The sequence below is a fragment of the Myotis myotis genome, unplaced genomic scaffold (assembly GCF_014108235.1).
Source record: "Myotis myotis isolate mMyoMyo1 unplaced genomic scaffold, mMyoMyo1.p scaffold_m19_p_2, whole genome shotgun sequence".
Taxonomy (NCBI): domain Eukaryota; kingdom Metazoa; phylum Chordata; class Mammalia; order Chiroptera; family Vespertilionidae; genus Myotis; species Myotis myotis.
In genome coordinates this window covers 119,591,625-119,612,404 of record NW_023416324.1, presented here as the reverse complement: position 1 = coordinate 119,612,404, position 20,780 = coordinate 119,591,625, and the positions used below count along the sequence as shown (strand labels likewise).

Below are 20,780 nucleotides of genomic sequence, written 5' to 3'. Positions count from 1 at the left end.
CTGTCTGATCAGTACTTCTATGCCTCTGGGTCTATTTTGTTCATCATTTTATTTTTTTGATTAGATTCCACATATCATGTGATACTAGTCTTTCTCTGAGTGGCTTAATTAACTTAGCATAATACTCTCCAGGTCTCTCTATGCTGTCTCAAAGGGTAAGAGATCCTTCTTTTTTTACTGCTGCATAATATTCCATGGTATAAATGTACCACAGCTTTTTTTATCCACTCATCTGCTGATGAGCACTTGGGCTGTTTCTAGATCTTAGCTATTGTAACTTGTACTGCTGTGAACATAAGGGTGCATATATTCTTTCTGATTGGTGTTTCTGGTTTCTTAGGATATATTCCTAGAAGTCAGATCACTGGGTCAAATGGTAATTCCATTTTTTATTTTTTGAGGAAACTCCATAATGTTTCCATAATGGCTGCATCAGTCTTCATTACCCCCCTGCAGTGTACTAGGGTTCCCTTTTCGCCACATCCTCGCCAGCACTTCTCATTTTTGACTTGTTGATGGTAGCCATTCTGACAGATACGAGGTGATACCTCATTGTCCTTTTAATTTGCATCTTTCTGATGACCAGTGACTTTGAGCATTTTTTCATATGTCTCTTGGCCATCTGAAGGTCTGCTTTGGAGGAGTATCTATTTAGGTCATTTGCCCATTTTTTAATTGGATTGTTTGTCTTTCTTTTGTTAAGTTGTATGAGTTCTTTATATATTTTGGATATTAACCCTTTATCAGATGTATCATTGGAAAATATGCTCTCCCATATAGTGGAGAGAACATTTTGTTCATTTTGTTGATTATTTCTTTTGCTGTGCAGAAGCTTCTTATTTTGATGTATTCTCATTTATTTATTTTTTTCTTAGTTTCCTTTGCCCTAGGAGATGAACCTGAAAACATATTGCTATGAGAGATGTCTAAGATTTGTCTGCCTATGTTTTTTTCTAAGATTGTTATGGTTTCACATCCTACATTTTAATTTTTGTGTATAGTGTAAGTTGGTGGTCTAGTTTCAATTTTTTGCACATAACTGTCTAATTTTCCCAGCACCATTTATTGAAGAGATTGCTCTTGCCTTCTTTGTCAAATATTAATTGAGCGCAATGGCTTGGGTCAATTTCTGGGCTCTCTGTTCTATTTTAATGATCTATATGCCTCTTCCTGTGCCAGTACCAGGCTGTTTTGATTACAGTGGCTTTGTAGTATAACTTGATATCTGGTATTGTTATCCCTCCAACTTTATTCTTTTTCAAGATTGCTACGGCTATTCAGGGTCTTTTTTTGTTCCATATAAATTTTTAGAGTTTTTGCTCCATACCTGTGAAATATGCCATTGGTTCTTTAATAGGGATTGCATTGAATCTATAGATTGCTTTGGGTAATATGGACATTTTAATGATTTTAATTCTATCAGTCCATGAACTGTTATATTCTTCCATTTGTTTATATCTTTCCTCTATCTCTTTTTTCAATGTCCTGTGGTTTTCTGAGTATAAATCTTTTGCCTCCTCTGTTAAATTTATTCCTAAGTATCTTAATCTTTTTGTTGCTATGATAAATGAGATTATTTAGTTTCTCTTTCTGAGAATTCATTATTGGTGTGTGAAATGCCATCGATTACTGGGTATGAGTTTTGTATCCTGCTACACTGCCACATTCCTTTATTAAATCTAGTAGGGGTTTTTTTTGTGTTGGTTTTTTTTTTTTTATGGAGTCTTTAGGGTTTTTTATGTACAATATCATGTCATCTGTGGATAATGAGAGTTTTACTTCCTCCTTTCCAGTTTGGATGCCTTTTATGTTTTCTTCTTGTCTGATCGCTGTGACTAGGACTTCCAGTATTATGTTGAATAAGAGTGGTGAAAGCAGACATCCCTGTCTTGTTTTTGTTCTTAGGGGAAATTGTTTAATTTTTTGCCCATTGAGTATTATGTTGGCTGTAGGTTTGTCATATATGGTTTTTATTATGTTGAGGTATTATCCCTTTATTTCCACTTTACTGAGAGTGTTTATCAAAAATGGGTGTTGGATTTTGTCCAATGCTTTTTCTGCATCTATTGGTGCGATCATGTGATTTTTGTCTTTTAATTTGTTTTTGTGATGTATCATGTTTATTGATTTGCAAATATTGTACCAGCCTTGCATCCTGGAATAAATCCCATTTGGTCATGGTGTATGATTTAATATATTTCTGGATCAGATTTTCTCAAGTTCTCCATTCTTACTAGCCACAATCAAGTGCTCAGTTGCCACATGTGGCTAGTGGCTACTGCATTCACAATGCAGAACAGAACATGTCCTTTATCTCAGAAAGTCCTAGCACTCACTTAGAAAGACTGGGGAAGAGAAATGATGTTGCCAAATCTGTGTGGACTTTAATAATATTTCTTAACCATTATTCAACAAAAGTTAATACCTAGAAATTAGAATTGCTAAAGGCCAGATGAATAAAATATTTCTGCTCCCTGATAATTTATTATTGAAATGACAAGTAATCGAACTTAGTATATAGGGAAGTTGCAATTTTTCTTAAGATCATATTTAAGTTTGCATCTTTAATATCAACCATGTTCATTTATCTTTTTTTTAAGATATCCAATCTTCAAGGTGACCTGTTAATATTGGTGCCACTAGGAACTGCATGAATAACATAATATTATTGTTATCATTGTAGCTTCACTGATTTTTTAAAAATTTTTAAATTTAAATTATGATTTGCCGAGACCGGTTTGGCTCAGTGGATAGAGCGTCGGCCTGCGGACTGAAGGGTCCCGGGTTCGATTCCGGTCAAGGGCATGTACCTGGGTTGCGGGCATATCCCCAGTGGGGGATGTGCAGGAGGCAGCTGATCGATGTTTCTCTCTCATCGATGTTTCTAACTCTCTACCTCTCTCCCTTCCTCTCTGTAGAAAATCAATAAAATATATTTAAAAAAAAAATTTAAATTATGATTTGACTTTCTCCTACTTTATAAATATTTTAACAACAGTCTTTAAATATTCCTATATAAATATATCAGTTATTTCATTCTCAAATATTTCAATGAAGGAAAAATTAAAGGGAAATTGAGATAATAGACATTATTTCATATTTTATTTTACTAAATTACCCCAGTTACTTATGATTCCTTTTGCCATCAATATTGTCATTCTTGGGATCTGTGTTCTGTCCCATTGATCTCTCTTCCTATTCTTGTGCCAGTACCAGGCTGTTTTGATTACAGTAGCTTTGTAGTATAACTTAATATCTGGTATTGTGGTCCCTCCAACTTTGTAAAACCATGAAAAAATAATTAGCATCTTTCCCTGATAATGATTATCCTACATGAGCAAGAGAATAACTAATAAAATTTCCTGAGCACTATGTACTATCACTCCTCTGTTCCTCATATCTTTTGAGCAGAGGTACTTTCTAAAATACTTAAATCTCATGTTCTTTGATAGGGGGGCAACATTGTTTTTTCTTTGTTTGGATTCTGAACTTATACACTTTGTTCTATTGCTTCAATAGCTAACCAGTAGCTTCAAGTAGCTCAATCACTACAGACTAGAAAATTTTAATTTGACACATAAAGATATTCATGTATGTATTATTTTGGTGGTATTCCTCTTAATAGGGTTGTTAAAGAAAAGTTATCTTAAATTGGGAAAATTATTTACTATATAGCACTAGTAGTAGAAGTTCAAAATTATTTACTCTCTACATAAATTCCATGTGTCCTCTCTTATTTCTTCAAATTTTAATTGTTTTCTTTAGAAAGTACATGTAAATACTTGGTCCTTTCCTTCTATCTTATGTGAGCCTATTTGTTCTTTACATAACAATTTTACTGTGACTCGCAAAGCTACTTACAAAGAAATTTAAAACGAATAACCATGGAGAATGACTTTTTCCTTTTCCTCTTCGTTGCACATAGCTGATTGTATAGCAAATTATAACAACCAACTGGATAACAAACAAACAAATCTGATGCTCCCTGAGTCAACTGTTTATGGTGATGTGGACCTTAGTAACAAAATCAATGAGATGAAAACCTTCAATAGCCCAAATCTGAAGGATGGGCGTTTTGTCAATCCATCAGGGCAGCCCACTCCTTACGCCACCACGCAGCTCATCCAGTCCAACCTCAGCAACAACATGAACAATGGCAGTGGGGACTCCGGCGAGAAGCACTGGAAGCCGCCCGGGCAGCAGAAACAAGAAATGGCACCAATTCAGTATAACATCATGGAGCAAAACAAACTAAACAAAGGTGAAGAGCTTTGCCTTCATTCCCATTCTTTTCTGTATCGGTACCCTTACCCCTTCTGCCCTACGTGCGGAAACTCATCCGGCACTAGCAAGCGAACCCTTTCCTTTGTCACTAAAGTATTCTTATTTCTTTGGTTTCACAATGTCCAGTGTCATAGAGTTAATTAGCACAACAATAACCTTGGAAATTGATTTTAAAATAAATATAAGTATTTTCAAATGGTTTTGAGATTAATTTAAATTTAATCGTAGGTGAGGGATTGCTTAGGACAGACGATCTTTTATTCATAAGGCAAATGGACAACCGTCACAATACCTCACATTTTAAATAAATAGACTATTCCATTTTTTCCAGTCAAGGATGGAAGATAATTGCTTCTATATGGTCATATAAATGAATGGCACTTTTATATCAAACTGAAGAAAAATAATTAAATTGAACTGGAGAAGTGGTTCAGTTTGCTGTCTCTCTCTCACCTCATGCAGTTACTGTATGATTGTAGAACCTAAGTTTCTTTGGTTGACCTGATTGAAGTCTGTCAGGATAGAACCTAAAATAAATTGAGTTTAGTGTTAACTTGTCGCAGCAGAATGGTATTTTATGGCCAGAGGGGAATGTTTCTCTATTGTAATATGTGTGAGCTTGAAGAGACTGGTATTTGATTTCTTTGTAGTCCTTCAGGCTACAGCTTTAATAACATGATTTGTAAAGTTATGTCATAAAAAAGATGATTGCTTTTATTTGAATAGATCAGGCAATTTTGTATAAATGTCCAGGTAAAAGATACATTTTATTGTAGATAATTAGAGATATAAACATATTTTCTTTAGCCTTGAGTTGGGACCTCTTTTTTAAAAAATAAAACAGATACAGTTAGAGATTACACAACAGCTAAAACCTACTATTTCGTTTGATTAAGTTAGTGTTATATGTTCTAATTTAATAATACATACCTTGCTTTTTTCTAAGTTTAAGAAAACACTTGATTGGCATAATAACCCAATTTAATAAATATTTCCTAAGACTCTTGCACAAGTTCATGACAAAGGCTGACAAAGATGAATAAGACTGTTCTGCAATAATAGAGTTTGCAGTGAGCATTCAAACTATTGTTACAGTATTCCTCCATAGTACATGGCTTTACTGCGGACCGTGGAAAGGTCTGACAGCCCTCTGTACAAATATTTCAGAACTCTGATTTATTGTTTAGACTGCTTGTAAACAGACTTGGTATGTGAAACTATAATAAAGACCCTGGCATGCAACTAGACTGACAGATTATTACTCATTACATTCCAGTGGTGAGTTTATCATTTGGAGTTTTCCCTTTGCCTTGGTGGCAGATTGAAATACTTTGCTTTCTTATCATGGATATATTTTTATTAGATATAATCTTGCTGACAAGTTTCAGTTTTATTTTTTATTTTACTTATTTTTTATGATTCAAAGACATGGTATTTCCTGATTTCTTATTGTTTAAATGATTTTGTTACTATATTTATAAAGGTAAGAAGTTAAGAAAATCTGATTTCTGTCCAACCTGATTTACAAAGAATTTAAAGAGAAGAAATAGTCTCTCATAGGATTTGTTCACATCTGTGTTTAGTCTAATTCATGGAAAAAAATGATGCAAAGAATTTGTATTTTGTAAATCATTTTTTTAAAATATTTTAAATTGAATTTATTGGGGTGACATTGGTTAATAAATAAGGTTTCAGGTATACAATTCTATAGTGCATTATCTGTATATTGTATCATGTGTTTACCACCCCAAGTCAAATCTCCTTATAAATCTTAAAGGATACATGTTTAAAGGTCTTTAATTTTTCTTGACTTTTCCTCTGGAACATTTACACATGTCTTAGCAAGTGATCAACATGATGGTTTAAAAAGCCTAATTGTTGGTAAATGATTGAGGCACCAAAAAGAAAATAAATGTTTAATTTTTTTCATCCAAAATGTCTAGATTATCGAGCAAATGACACAATTCCTCCAACTATCCCATACAACCAATCATATGACCAGAATACAGGAGGATCCTACAATAGTTCCGACCGGGGCAGTAGTACATCTGGTAAGTAAGGGGAATGAGAGAGAAAGTCTCAGAAGTTCTTTTCCAAAGATGCTGCATTCTAAGATTATGAATTGAATGCTAATGAACTGAAGTGTATATATGACATGTCTATAACTTCATATAATTTTTTAAAATTTTGTTTTATTGCTTAAAGTATTACGAAGAGTATTACATATGTCTTTTTTTTCCCCTTGACCTTCCCCCGGCCTCCCCCTACCCCACAGTGTCTTGTGTCCATTGGTTATGCTTATATGCATATAATTTTAATCTTTCATATATGGGTCTTGTCTCTGTAATTTGAAGGACTATCCATTCACAAAACCATTTTATGTTCTATTTGCTAACAAAGACTGACGATCTTATTTTCCTCCTTGTTGGGGAGGTTTCATAAAGCCAGAAGCATGAAGTAGTCTTTAAAGGCTGTTACACCTTCACCAATTCTAAGCCAAAATATAATTTTAAAAATTTTGCACATATAGTTGATCTGCTAAATGTTACCATTTGAAGGCACATAAAATTTTGACACTTGAGAATCAAAAGCCTCAGCAACAATATTGTGAGATCTAGGTACAGTAGGAACCTGCCTCAGTTTGTAAACTCTCTACTCCCTCAATTCTTGCTGTAAAACCTCATTAAGCAACCTCCCAACTTAAGTCTGCAAGTACCTCAGAAATCACATTGAGGCCTCTTCCCTGTGGTCTTCATGCTGTTGCAGCTGTTTGCCAGCTGTTTTCCTGATAGGGCCTGCAGATGGGAGCTTGCTAGTACTTAAGTTTTGTTTTTCTAATTAAAGGCAGTTCATTATTAGAAGTAACATGTGGCAAGTCACACCACAATGAGAACACAACCAATTGATCTTGACTTTATTATGTTTCCCCAGGACAGAGTAGAAATATCACTTCCAAACATCTGGACTAAAATTATTGCTAGGTGCTTTTAGCCAAGTGTCTCTACCTCTCTTTTATAATGAATACTAGACGCCCGGTGCATGAAATTTGTGCATGGTGTGAGGGACCCTTAGCCTGGCCTGCACCCTCTCGCAATCTGGGACCCCTCGGGGGATGTCTGACTGCCAGTGTAGGCCCGATCCCTGCAGTCAGACATCCAGGAGTCAGACATCCCTCTCACAACTTGGGATGGCTCACCCCCAACCACTCACCTGCCTTCCTGCTTGCTCCTAAAGGCTCGCCTGCCTGCCTGCTCAGTGCACGTCATAGCGACCGGTTGTTCTGGTTGTTCCGCCATGACAGTTGCTTAGGCTTTTATATATATAGACTAGAAGCCCATTGCATGAAGATTTGAGCAATGAGCCTTCCTTCCCCTGGCTGCTGGCACCAGTTTTCCTCTGGCACCCGGGACCCAGGCCTTTGGTCCGGCTGCAGTGGAGAAGCCAAGCCTCAAAGCTAGGCTTCTCCCCTCCAGCCACAGTGAGGCTTGGCTTCTCCCCTCCAGCCACAGTGAGGCTTGGCTTCTTCCCTCTGGCCACAGTGAGGCTTGGCTTCTCCCCTCCGGCCACAGCAGAGAAGCCAAGCCTCTTTAGTCTTCAGTCTTCAGTCTTTGCTCAGTGCCTGAGTATGCAAATTAACCGCCATCTGTGTTGAGTTAATTTACATAGTTGCTCTGATTGGCTGGTGGGCGTAGCAGAATGACACCAGTTTGCATGTTTCTCTTTTATTAGTGTAGATTGTATTTGCATTTTCCCATATTTCCTTGATTAAGACATGGAGATTGGGCATTTTCTAGTCTGTGTTCTCATATTTGAATTAAAGAAGCTGAGAAATAGCTCTTTATTTTTTATATCTATTTTTATTCTACCATGTGTTGATTTTTTAAAAAATTAAAATCTTATCAAATTACTTTTTTAAAGTAAGTAAACCCTGAATTGAGAGAAATTTTTCAAATATCTACTCTTGTGAAAACCATAGAAAAAATGTTAATATTGATATCTCATGCCATTTCATCTTTGAATTCTTAGCCATTTAAAAAATCATAACTTAACTAGAGGCCCAATGCATGAAGATTCATGCAAGAATGGGCCTTCCTTCCCCTGGCTGCCGGCACCGCCTTTGCTCCAGCCAGAGCTGCCTTTCCGCCTTTCCACACTGCCCAGAGGCCCAGAGAGGCTGGGGCGGTGTAGAATGCCTGCATCATCGCCATTGTGATGGCGACGCCCCCAGCCGCTTGGCGCCTGCGTATGCAAATTAACCCACTATCTTTGTTGGGTTAATTTGCATATTTACTCCTGATTAGCTGGTGGGCGTTGTGAAGGTACTGTCAATTTGCATTTTCTCTTTTATTAGTGTATATGGGGAAAATATAATTCTGGGTTGCTAATTTTCAATTGACTTTCTCCATCCCTCAGCTTCAATGTCTAGATCCTGATGTTCTGCAGCTATTTATTACTAGGTATTCTGTGAATATGCAGTGAATAGATAAAAAAATGTCAAGTCTGGTGATAATTAGGGGAGAGAAGGAAGCAAGCAAATGAAGTGTAGGAGAGATTTTTGTTGTGATGTTAGGTCTGAGGACACAGATGGAGTTGTTAAAGTAGATATGTGCCAGTAAATCAAGATGAAAGCTTTGGGTATAGTCAACTCCACAGTACATGCTCAGCCATTCCAACACAGGCCAAGTGAGTGCAGGAGAAAAGAATGGAGACAATCATAATTTATTAGTGACAGCCTGTCTCTGGGCCCATTCTTGGTGCAGTAACATACCAGTGCAAGAATGGCTGGCTTAACAAACACTAAAATTTGACTGAAAATTCCCAGGTGACAAAATAAATAAATAAATAAATAAATAAATAAATAAATAAGGCTCATATGACCTGTTTCAGACCCTGTGTAACTTGGAGCTGTTTCAAAGGGGTTTTAAAAATTAAGATCAACACAATTCACAGAATTTGAGGGATCATGTGTGAAAAATAATTATAGAATCATTGTCTATAATTTATGTAAGAATCTAAAATGCATCATATTGGAGGGAGAGGATAAAGACCATATTATCTCAAAATAACTTTTGACTCAAGTTATTTTGAAATGAATACTCTAAAATGTTCAACTACCTATGTTTAAAGAATATGCCAAATCTAAAATATCAACACCTGGGCACATGAATAGTTGGGCTATTTCCAATTTCTAAGAATGTGCAAGAAATATCATTTTACTCCAAGCCATAAATTTATAGAAACAATGGCTAAATATACTTCTCCCTCTTTTTAAAAATAATTTTATGCTTCTTTTGTTGTTAGTTACATTAGTTCTTCCAGCAATTATTTTCATCTGCACCTGCTTTTCTGACAAAAACTAGTAATTCTATTGTGCCGAAAACATTTCAATGAGCAAGTACAAATTATATATATTCAGTGATTTAGTGCAACAGTGGAACATTAATAGATTATATCTGTATCATATTGTATTTAAAGTTCCGGTAATTAAATATTAAAAAGGAATTTCAGAAAGTATGTCTACAGCTCATTTGTTTTAGATGATAATCCATAGTGCAATTAATTGCTGTAAGAAGATTGCTATTAATGATATGACTTATAAAATTCATTTATGGTTTTATTGCTTTTTTGCTATTTATTTTGCAGTTAAATTGTACATCTTCTGTTGTACAGTTCTGTTCAAAATTAATGAAGAAAAGTGTGTTTTTCTCTATATATATGAATTATAATAAGGTCATATTTACAGAAAATAATTAACCCATAGACAATGGAAAAATTTTAGAGGCCAGAAATAAAAGACTGAATTTCATTTGTTTTCAAGGGAGTCAAGGGCACAAGAAAGGGGCACGGACACCCAAAGTACCAAAACAGGGCGGCATGAACTGGGCAGATCTGCTTCCTCCTCCCCCGGCGCATCCTCCTCCTCATAGCAACAGTGAAGAGTTCAGTATTTCTGTGGATGAAAGGTAAGAGGAATTTCAGAATGGATGTAAGTGGAATATGTGACTTCTTAAGCCCATATTAAATAATTGTTAAACTAGATCACCAAGGCAAGACTGATTCCTAAAGTCCAAAAACACTTGTCTCTGAATAAAACAGTATCACGATAGGTCAGCAGGACTTATAAACCCTCTTTAGTGCTGCCAAAAAAAAAGGAACTTGTGCTTTGGAAACTTCTTTTGGAGCTAAGAATCATGAATCATAGATATAAACACAATATATATATATATATATATATATATATACAATTTACTTATACATTTTATATTATATACATACAATTTATATATAAGCATGAATATATGATGATATCACATATCTATTATTATAATACTAGAGACCTGGTGCATGAAAATTCATGCTCTGGAGGTGGGGGGGTCCCTCAGCCCGGCCTGCCCCCTCTCACAGTTCGGGAGCCCTCAGTGGTGGGAGGCAACCTGGTGATCAGGGGAAGGCGACACCCCCATCACACCTCTGTGCTGCCACTGCTGGCAGCTCAAGCCTCGGCCAGCCCTGATTACCTGAGCCTTGGGCAGCTCTGGGCGGCTGGGCAGCCAACAGCCAAGGCTTGCCTGTGCCTCGGGCTGGCCCTGGGTGGCTGGGGGGCTGAGGGGCCTGGGCACTGCCATCTTTGAGGGCATGGCAGTCAATTAGCATATTCCCTCCTTCTTGGCTGTGGGTGCCGCCATCTTTGAGGGTGGAGCAGTCAATTAGCATATTCCCTTATTGGCTGTGGGCGCTGTCATCTTTGCGACAGCATGAGGGTCAATTAGCATACTCCCTCTTTAGTAGATAGGATATACGTATATGATATCAGAACTTTTATTGTACATTTCTGAATTTTCATAAAGTAATTATGTGGATTTGTGTCTTACCCACAGCATCCTGAAAACTCTCTGTTATTATATCACATTATGCTGAAAACTATGGAAATTTAAACTTGACTGAATTGTCTCTCACAAGGATTTAACAAGTGTGAATATTACATATGGCAGCAGTTAGAAAATTTGTGTACTTCATCCACACTTCAGATTCTGTCAAACTGGACATGGTACCTCCCAACAAAACAAAGCAGCTGCTTCACTAATCTGATCAGTAGAGGAGAACTCACTGGATGTAGGGAATTAACAACACCCCAGAGAAATCCTACAGAATCTACCTGAAAACACATTCTTTTTAGTGACTATCATAGAAGTGCATTGTTCTTTCATTGCACACACACACATACCAGTTTTATAGTTCCAACTCTTCTGGAAATAAAGTCTCTGTAGTGTTATTTTCCAATCACTTAATTATAGAATACTGACCCATTGTTCCCAGGGCAAATGCAACGTTAGGTTCCTGCAGGCCTCTGCTCACATTTTTGTTAAATGATCCAAACCTAAACAACTTATTGTTACATTGTGTTTTTGTTTAAAGACATCATATATAGTATATATTTTTGATTAATTAACATTGAACTTATAGCCAACAGCACTATAAGTTATTCCTAAAAAAAGGTCATCTAATATATTTTTTCATTAAGACACATCCCAGTCTTTTTATCCTCAGGAACACTAGCCGGTACTTAAATAATACACTTGGGGCCATTTTAAACAGGGTGGTCACCAGTGTAAAGCAAATACAGAGAGCACAATGTGGCACTATGAAAATGACACCTACTTACAGCATGATCACAGAAACGAGGAGGCAGAGTGCCACCTTGTTTGCACTCTGCTAGTGATGTGCTCATCGGTTGACTCTTCTTTTTTACCTCCTGGCACACGTCTGTTGACTGATTGTGAACGAGCCACAAGTATTGACTTTGGGGTTACAGGTAAATTTTAGTGAGTAGGCAAATTTGCAAATATGGCATCAGCAAATAATGATGTTTGACTGTACTTTTAAATATTCATTTTCTAGACCATGATAATGACATTAATTTGTAGTTTAGTCCTCAAAAAAAAAAAAAAAAGAACTGAAACGAAATAAGTGGATATAGTAATAAAACAAAAGTAGACACAGACACCTCTGTGCTCCAACTGAGGCTAACTGGGAAGAATGAAGGTTTCCAGGGCCCCTGGCTTTGTTTTGTCCTTGACAAATGAGAAGGTTCCCAATCAAGAGAAGGGTATTGGGGACATGAGGACCACACAGCTATGTGGACTCCTGGAGACTAACAGGAAACACGTTGTAGGGAGTGAAAGGAAGCTGGGAAGGCAAATGTAAGCCAGATCTGCAAATACTTGAATGTCTTGTGTGCACTTATATTTTATTCTCTAGACGATGAGAGTCATTTATTACTTCAGGGCAAATGAATGACCAGGGAGTGATGTGTCTTATAATAAAGTAATTTGGGAAGCAGTGTGAGGATGAAGAAAGATTGACTGGAGGCCAAGAGATGGATTAAAAAGTTATTGCAGTAGCTCATACAGCAGATTTAAAAAGAGGTATAGCTTCTGAAGAATTTTTAGAGATAGACTAGATATGAATGGGGATACTTTGAGATAGAAGAGAGAGAAATAATTTAAAGAGACTGCAAGATTTCTAGTGTTATTTGTTGACACAGGAAACATCATAGTGGGATTAGTAAAGTAAAAGAAGATACAAAAAAATCATGTTACATGAACCGCAACTTTCCTGAGTTCAGGGAAAGAGGCAGGTGGCGAACAATGAACTAGAGAAAGGAGTAACAAGAGCACAGTCCATGTAACGCAGGAAATCACCGCCACCCTAATCAGCAGCCATACGCCTGGGCGGGAGACAGCAAAGGCATGGGTGCTGCTCAGGTCCACTCTAGAGCTCCTACATTCTTTCTGCGAAGAGTAGTGGGTATTTTATTGGTTAATATTTTATTTACTGTGTTTTTCTTTCATTATCCTAAATACAATCCGACGACTTCATTTTGTGCTCAACTAAAGAAGGAGTGAGAAATTTTAATTTTAGTGGAAAAATTAGTTGTTTTGGATTAAATAAGTTGATCTCTAGTATATTTCCCTTTCAAAGAATTTTCAAGAGTATTTTTTTCAGAGTTCAGCATATCATTTTTGGGTCACATGCAAGACCGTCCTTGAGTTGTCCTTTAGAGATCATGTTGAATAGGAGGGAGAGAATATATCAGACACATTTTAGAAGTCCTAAGTTCAGCTACATTAAATAGATTTTTCTTTTATTGCATGACTTCTCAGGGCCTATAATAGGCCAATGTAAATTATAATCTCTCAAAGAAAAGTTCTTATATGTTACATATCTACACTAATAAAAGAGAAACATGGTAATTGGCGTACGACTGCTACCCTTTTCATTGGCTAATCAGCGAGATATGCAAATTAACTGTCAGCCAAGATGGTGGCCGGCAGCCAGGCAGCTTGAAACTAACATGAGGCTTGGTTGCCTCAGTGACGGAGGAAACCAACGTTCCCCGCCTGTGGCTGCAGGCCTCTGAGCAGCGGGCAGTTTAAGAAACTCTGTAACAAATACTGCCGGACTTCAGCCAGCAGATTTGCAACATTGTAAGCAAAGGCCAGAAACCTACTTTCAGCCGAGGCCTAAGAGCTGGAGCCAAGCCTCAAGGTAAAGCTGGCCCAGAATAAAAAAGAAAAAAAAAGAAAAAAAGGAGCGGTTGGGAACTTCAGTCACTCCCAGCCTGAAAACAGCCCTCAGCCCCTCACCCAGACTGGCCAGGCACCCCAGTGGGGACCCCCACCCTGATCCAGGACACCCTTCAGGGCAAACCAGCCGGCACCCAACCGTGCACCAGGCCTCTATCCTATATAGTAAAAGGGTAATGTGCCTCCCAGCACCAGGATCAGCGGAGCCATGAGGCCTCCCGGCACCGGGATAAGCATGACAGGGGGCAGCGCCCAAACCCCCTGATCGCCCTGCAGCTCTGTGTGTGACAGGGGGCGGGGCCACAACCTCCCTATCCGCCCTGCTCTGTTCGTGACGGGGGAAGGCGCCCCAACCCCCTGATCAGCCCTGCTCTGTGCCTGATAGGGGGGAGCTCCCCAACCTCCTGATCGTCCTGAGGCTCTATGTGTGACAGGGTGCAGCGCCCCAACCCCCCCACCCCACGGGCCCTGCTCTGTGTGTGACGGGGTAGAGCCATAACCTCCCCATCGGCCCTGCCCTGAGTGTGAGAGTGGCGGTGCCCCAACCCCCTGATCGGCCCTGCTCTGTGGGTGATAGAGGGCGGTGCCCCAACCCCCTGATGGGCCCTGCTCTGTGAGTGACAGGGGGAAGTGCCCCAACCCCCTGATTGGCCCTGCTCTGTGCGTGACCAAGGGTGGCGCCGCAACCTCCCCATCGACCCTGCCTTGAGTGTGACAGGGGACGGTGCCCCAACCCCCCAATCGGCCCTACCCTGATCGTGACTGAGGGTGGCATCACAACCTCCCAATCTCCCTGCTCTGTGCATGATGGGGCAGCGCCCCAACTCCCCAATCGGCCCTGCTCTGAGCCCGACCAGGGGCTGCACCTAGGGATTGGGCCTGCCCTCTGCCACCCGGGAGCAGGCCTAAGCCAGCAGGTCGTTATCTCCCAAGGGGTCCCAAACTGCGAGAGGGCACAGGCCGGGCTGAGGGACCCACCCCCCTCCCCCCCGAGTGCACAAATTTTTGTGCACCGGGCCTCTAGTATAACATATAATATATAATGTATGTATAGCAATTCACAAACCTATGTGATGGTTCACCATTTTTTTTAACAATACCTCCTTAATGTGGCCTAGAACATTCAGATTGAAGAAACAGTTCAAGGCTGATACTCTGTTAGTTTATTTGAATAACCTGAAGTAATTCTAAGTATCCTTATAATCTGTTTTAGCTATGACCAAGAAATGCCATGTCCAGTGCCACCAGCGAGGATGTATTTACAACAAAACGAACTAGAAGAGGAGGAAGATGAACGAGGCCCCACTCCCCCCATCCGAGGAGCAGCATCTTCTCCGGCCGCTGTGTCTTACAGCCACCAGTCCACGGCCACCCTGACCCCATCTCCACAGGAGGAGCTCCAGCCCATGCTGCAGGACTGCCCTGAGGAGACTGGCCACATGCAGCACCAGCCCGACAGGAGGTGGGTGCTCACTAGCTTTCTTTGCTCATATCACGCAATTTCGACTCCTAAGAAGCATTTATAGAATGCTATTACGTGAAGTTATTTTCATGTCACGTGAGCCTTTTTTCCAGTATCATCACTCAGGAAACCCTGGTAATTAACATATCAAGTAATATTGTTGACCAGAACATTAAATTAATTGATCCCAGTGAACTTGCAACCATAAAATAATGTGCATCAATACTAACCCACTTATGATAATTGCATTTATAAACACATGGAGAATATGTAGTAAATTTATGGCTTACTAATCTTGTAATATTTTATAGACGGTGGCTGTTTTTGTATCTTAGTTTTCCTTATGCATTTGGTCTGTGGAAAATAGATTTTCTCCTGTCTTTTTAAATTAAGTCTATAGGATGATTTGTTTCCTAATGTTGCAGAAGAATGAGTTTGGTATATTCATTTCGTGTTGACATTAAGTTGGAGTCATTTTTTTGTCCTGGTTACTAAGTAATTTGTGCATGTATGTGTTAGACTTTTTAAACCAATGTATTCAATGTTGCAAACCAATACATTTCCATTATAAACAAATACTTCACTTGTCATTTCTACCACATAAAAGTTGTTACTGCATCATCTGAGTTCTCCTAGTGTTGATGATTTTGTTGTATTATTTTATTGCCCTTGACACAGTATATTATACATATATTGCTTCCTATATTCCTAATGTCATTTGAAACTGAGTATATTATTTCCCTCAGAAGATCTCCCTTCAATGTTCTTAAATGAATAACAAGTTCTGGCTTATGCTGCTTGAATTTTGTCAATTGAAACAGAACTTGCAATGTTTATGAACTATTCTATTAGTAAGAGGTTATTACCAAATTCAAATCATATATTTGCTAAAATAGAAGAAGTAGCTAAACCCTCTGCTATGTGACAAAAGGGGAAGCTGGATTGTCATAAATTTAAATTTAATATTATTAACCCATGGAACTTCATGAAAATTGAGAACAAATAAACATCTCTTTTCCTTATTAAGGTCACAAACCATCTCGGCTTCTCTTATTCAAAACAAATGAGAGGCTAATAGATGCTTTTAGCTCTGAAATACCATAGTCTTCTTCCTTCCTTCTCTCCAATTACCTTTCCTCACCGTTCCCTTGTGTTACAATTGATACCCAATATCTTCTTAGCAAGCTTCTTTCTTTCAGTCCCTTATGTCATTCTCTCCACCATGTTCAAAACACTACAAAATTGGTTTCCCTTCATCTATCTTGACTTCTCAGCCTCTTCCTCTTTATCCAATCCATCTTTCTCTTCATTGTTAACCACTTCCAGTTACCATGCTCTTCTTCCCTTCTATATTTTAGGACTGTGTAATCAATTCTGTCTTCCCAATCCTATTCCTACTCAGCCCATTGCATTCTGCTGCCATCAGTCTACTGAAAGTAACCTCCTAATGACCAATCTAAAGCAGTGGTTCTCAACCTTCTGGCCCTTTAAATGCAGTTCCTCATGTTGTGACCCAACCATAAAATTATTTTTGTTGCTACTTCATAACTGTAATGTTGCTACTGTTATGAATCGTAATGTAAATATCTGATATGCAGGATGGTCTTAGGCGACCCCTGTGAAAGGGTCGTTCGACCGCCAAAGGGGTCGCGACCCACAGGTTGAGAACCGCTGAAGCCTTTGTCAAAGGCTTCTCAAACGCTATCAAACTTAAGCTTTCTTCAGTGATGGCAATTTTATGTATATGAAGTATCCGAAGCAGGGTAACTATCCAACAAATATAAGTACCCTACTGCCCTTACCCTTATGTTATCACTCCATCACTAGTTTCAGCTATTACTTATATCCTGGTGGCTTTCAAATGTATTTAGCCAGCCCAGCTCTTCTTATTGAGCACCACTGTGATATTTTCTTTCTTCCTTGTTTTGTTTTTTAATTATTTAATTAAGTATAGTTGCTACATAATATTCTATTGGTTATATTAGTTTCCTTTTTTAATATATTCTATTGAGTTCAGAGAGGAAGAGAGAGATAGAAACCTAGGTGATGAGAGATAATCATTGATATGCTACCTCCTGCACACCCCCTACTGGGGATTGAGCCTGTAATCCAGACATGTGCCCTGACTAGGATTTGAACTGTGACCTACTGGTTCATAGGTCGATGCTCAACCACTGAGCCAGGCCAGCCAGGCTAGTTATATTAGTTTTCACATGTACAATATAGTGATTCGACATTTCTATACCTTACACTGTGATTGCTCCACTAATTCTAGTAGTAATCCCTCACTGTGTAAACCTATCACAATATTAGTGAACACTGTGATGTTTTCACTTGGACATCTCCGACTGCACGTGTCCAAAACCAAATATTTTTCCTTGCATTTAATATTTTAAATGTGTTTTTTCTCCTCTTTTATGACTATCTTATTTAGAATTATCAATCCTTATTTATCTGGCCAACACAATAAAATAGCCAGAGGAATAGCCAAAATCGCAAAATCTCACACACACACACACACACACACACACACACACACACACTTCATTTTTAAATCAGCTTAACTATCCCACTGTTTACTTTTTTCTGCTGTCTTCTTACCATTCCTCAAATTAAATTAGTGGCCAGTCCCTTCAGTTCTACTCCAAAATATATCTTAATTTTGTTCCTTTGTTAACATTCTTACAGAGGCTAGGCCAGGCCCTCAGTCTACATATATATCCTTTGAAACACTGTCATATCTTTGAACTAACTTCCCTTTTCTTCTCTCTCCCCTTTTATTGTCCACGCTCCACGTCTTCCTTTGCACACAGATCTAGTAACATTACTCCCCATTCAGAGCTAAGTCTCATTGTTCAGCCCAGTATTCAAAGCTTTTCGCAATCCTTCCCCCTTTACTTCCTTCCACCCTTCCAATTCCTGCACATATACACTTTTCTAACTAGCCTGTTTGAAATTCCTTTAATTTGTCTTAAACTCACCAACATCCAGGTGAGCAATGCCACTCCCCGGCCCACAGAGGGCTGCTCTGGAGCTAGCAGGAGGGACAGGCCACTTTTGCCTCACGTGGCCATTACCAAATGGTCAACTTGCTTAGTGTCCTCACTATGAGCATTTGTCTTGCACATGCTGTTTCTTTGATTGCCTGGCAAGCACTTCTCATCTTTCTAAGCCCTTTTTAAATGTACCTCTCTGTGAAACCTTTCTCTGATTGCCTGGCAGAATGAACTAGTCCTTTACTTTATTCTTACAATGGTCTGTTCACAGCTCTGCTATCACACTAATCAGATTCCAGGTTGCAATAGCATTAGCTATTTGTATCTCTGTTTCTCTGTTTAAGTTAAAAGCTCTTTGACAGAAGATCTAATATTTTATTCCTGTCTTTAAGCTCCACAAAGCTTTCTTCAGTAACTATTTGATTAATGGAATCTGATACTACAGGAGAATTTGGAGTTGACCTACCCCTGTTGTTTTAGGGAGATGAATACTCATATGAACTCCACGTGGACATGTGTAATTGGGAAATTCACTTAAAATTCTGTTTGACTAAATTCAGCCTTTAAAAAAAAAAGTATGATTTTTAGTCTAGGAAGGTATTAAGGAATTTATTTCCAGGATTGTTGCTAGAAATAACACGGACACTAATAAGAAGTAGATGAAAGCCTATTAAAAATACTATTACCATTCTTTTATGATGAAGCTAAAATCTACATGGTTACTATAGAAATTTTTGAAAATAAAGTTATAAAAAATAAAAATATAAAAATACTAATGATCTATGTAGTCAGAAATAATCACTGTTAAGATCTCAGTAAAGAGTGTTTTTGTTTTTCATTTTTCTACATACTCATTGGTTTGATTTTGTGATATGCCATTATTTTATAAGCTACTTTTTTCACTGTCAGTGTATTATTCCATGTAATAACTTTTTATTTAGATATGCAGTTAAACAAATATGCACTGTAACTTATTTAAAGTTTCTTAATGTTGGACAGCTAAGTCGGGCTACCTCTCCAATGCTATATACTAGTACAACGCTGTAATTCCCGCATCCAGTTCACTCTAGGGTCTCTTCTCAAAGGCGTGACCTCTCTGGATACCTGCCCCTCAGTAGATGACTTCTGTTTCCCATCACCTGCCACTCCTCTGCTGATGCACTCATTAAAAATACATGCTATTTCTCTACAGATTTCATCCTAGAGCATCAGATCCTCATTCCAAGTTCTCATTATGACACATTTTTAGTGCTTAAATATCAATCAGAGCGATACATGTATCTCCAGTGATGGAGGCACTTTCCTGCTTCTGACAACCATTGTCTCTTGCCTGTATCTCTGTAATGATCTGTAAGTGGCTTGTTGCCTAGCCCTGCCCCTTCCCTTCCTCGAACGGACCTTCCTGCTGCAGACTGTGCAGAGGTGTTTTCTAAAATGCAACACTGATCAAGTCTCTCCATTGCTTAAATCTCTCAGTAGCTCTCCATTTCCCTAAGAGTAAAAGCAAGATTCCTTAACGTGGCAATCACAGCCCTGTGCCGTTGCCACTCCCTCCTCACTGTTCCCGTTGGTTGCCTTCACTCTGTTTCCAGCACTTCCTGGAATGGCCAGTATTCTCATCCACCTTGAGGTCTTTCCTCATGCTGTGCCATCTTCCTGGAACACATTATCCCTCTCTGTTTTGGAGCTAACACTTGTGTATCCTTTAGACCTAAGATTAAGTGGCAGATACTCTCCACAGAGTATTTCTCTGATGTCCCACCTCTGAGATAGGACCAATTCTATGTGTTCCCACAATACCCTAGACAACCTCTGTCATGGAGATTCATGAATACTGCATTATCATTGCCTATTTAATTAACTGTTTGTCTCCTCCACTGGCTGTAAGCCCATTCAGGCAAGGAACATAACTATTTAGCTGAATTTCTAACATTGTCTCACTTCTGCCACATTCATTGGTCAGAGAAGCCACAGGGTCCATCCAGATTCAGGAGTCTAGAACTAAAATCTCTCTCTCTCTCTCTCTCTCTCTCTCTCTCTCTCTCTCTCTCTCTTAAATTCTTTATTGTTGAAATATTACATATGTCTCCTTTACCCCCCATTGACCTCTCCCCGCCTGCTCCCGCCCCCCATCACAGGCCCTCACACCCTACTGTCTGTGTTCATTGGTTATGCTTATATGCATGCGTACAAGTCCTTTGGTTGATCTCTTACCCACCTTCCCCTGCCTTCCCTCTGAGGTTTGACGACAGTCTGTTTGATGCTTCTGTTTCTCTGGATCTATTTTTATTCGTCAGCTTATGTTGTTCATTATATTCCACAAATGAGTGAGCTCATGTGATACTTATCTTTCTCGGACTGGCTTATTTCACTTAGCATAATGCTCTCCAGGTTCAACCATGCTGTTGTAAAGGGTAAGAGTTCTTTCTTTTTTACAGCAGCATAGTATTC

At 38.7% G+C, this 20,780-nt stretch overlaps 1 protein-coding gene across 6 annotated transcripts in view; it reads left to right on the top strand.

Moving 5' to 3' along the window:
- ROBO1 (roundabout guidance receptor 1) overlaps positions 1-20,780 on the top strand; it is a 448,126-nt gene that overhangs the window by 403,205 nt on the left and 24,141 nt on the right. For 4 of the 6 annotated variants that reach the window (XM_036349265.1, XM_036349266.1, XM_036349267.1 and 1 more), the window contains 4 exons: positions 3,926-4,261; positions 6,228-6,335; positions 10,103-10,247; positions 15,085-15,333. In XM_036349265.1, coding sequence (XP_036205158.1) covers positions 3,926-4,261; positions 6,228-6,335; positions 10,103-10,247; positions 15,085-15,333 — 838 coding nt within the window. The remainder of the gene's footprint in view (positions 1-3,925; positions 4,262-6,227; positions 6,336-10,102; positions 10,248-15,084; positions 15,334-20,780) is intronic. The other 2 variants (XM_036349270.1, XM_036349268.1) reach the window with 1 other exon arrangement.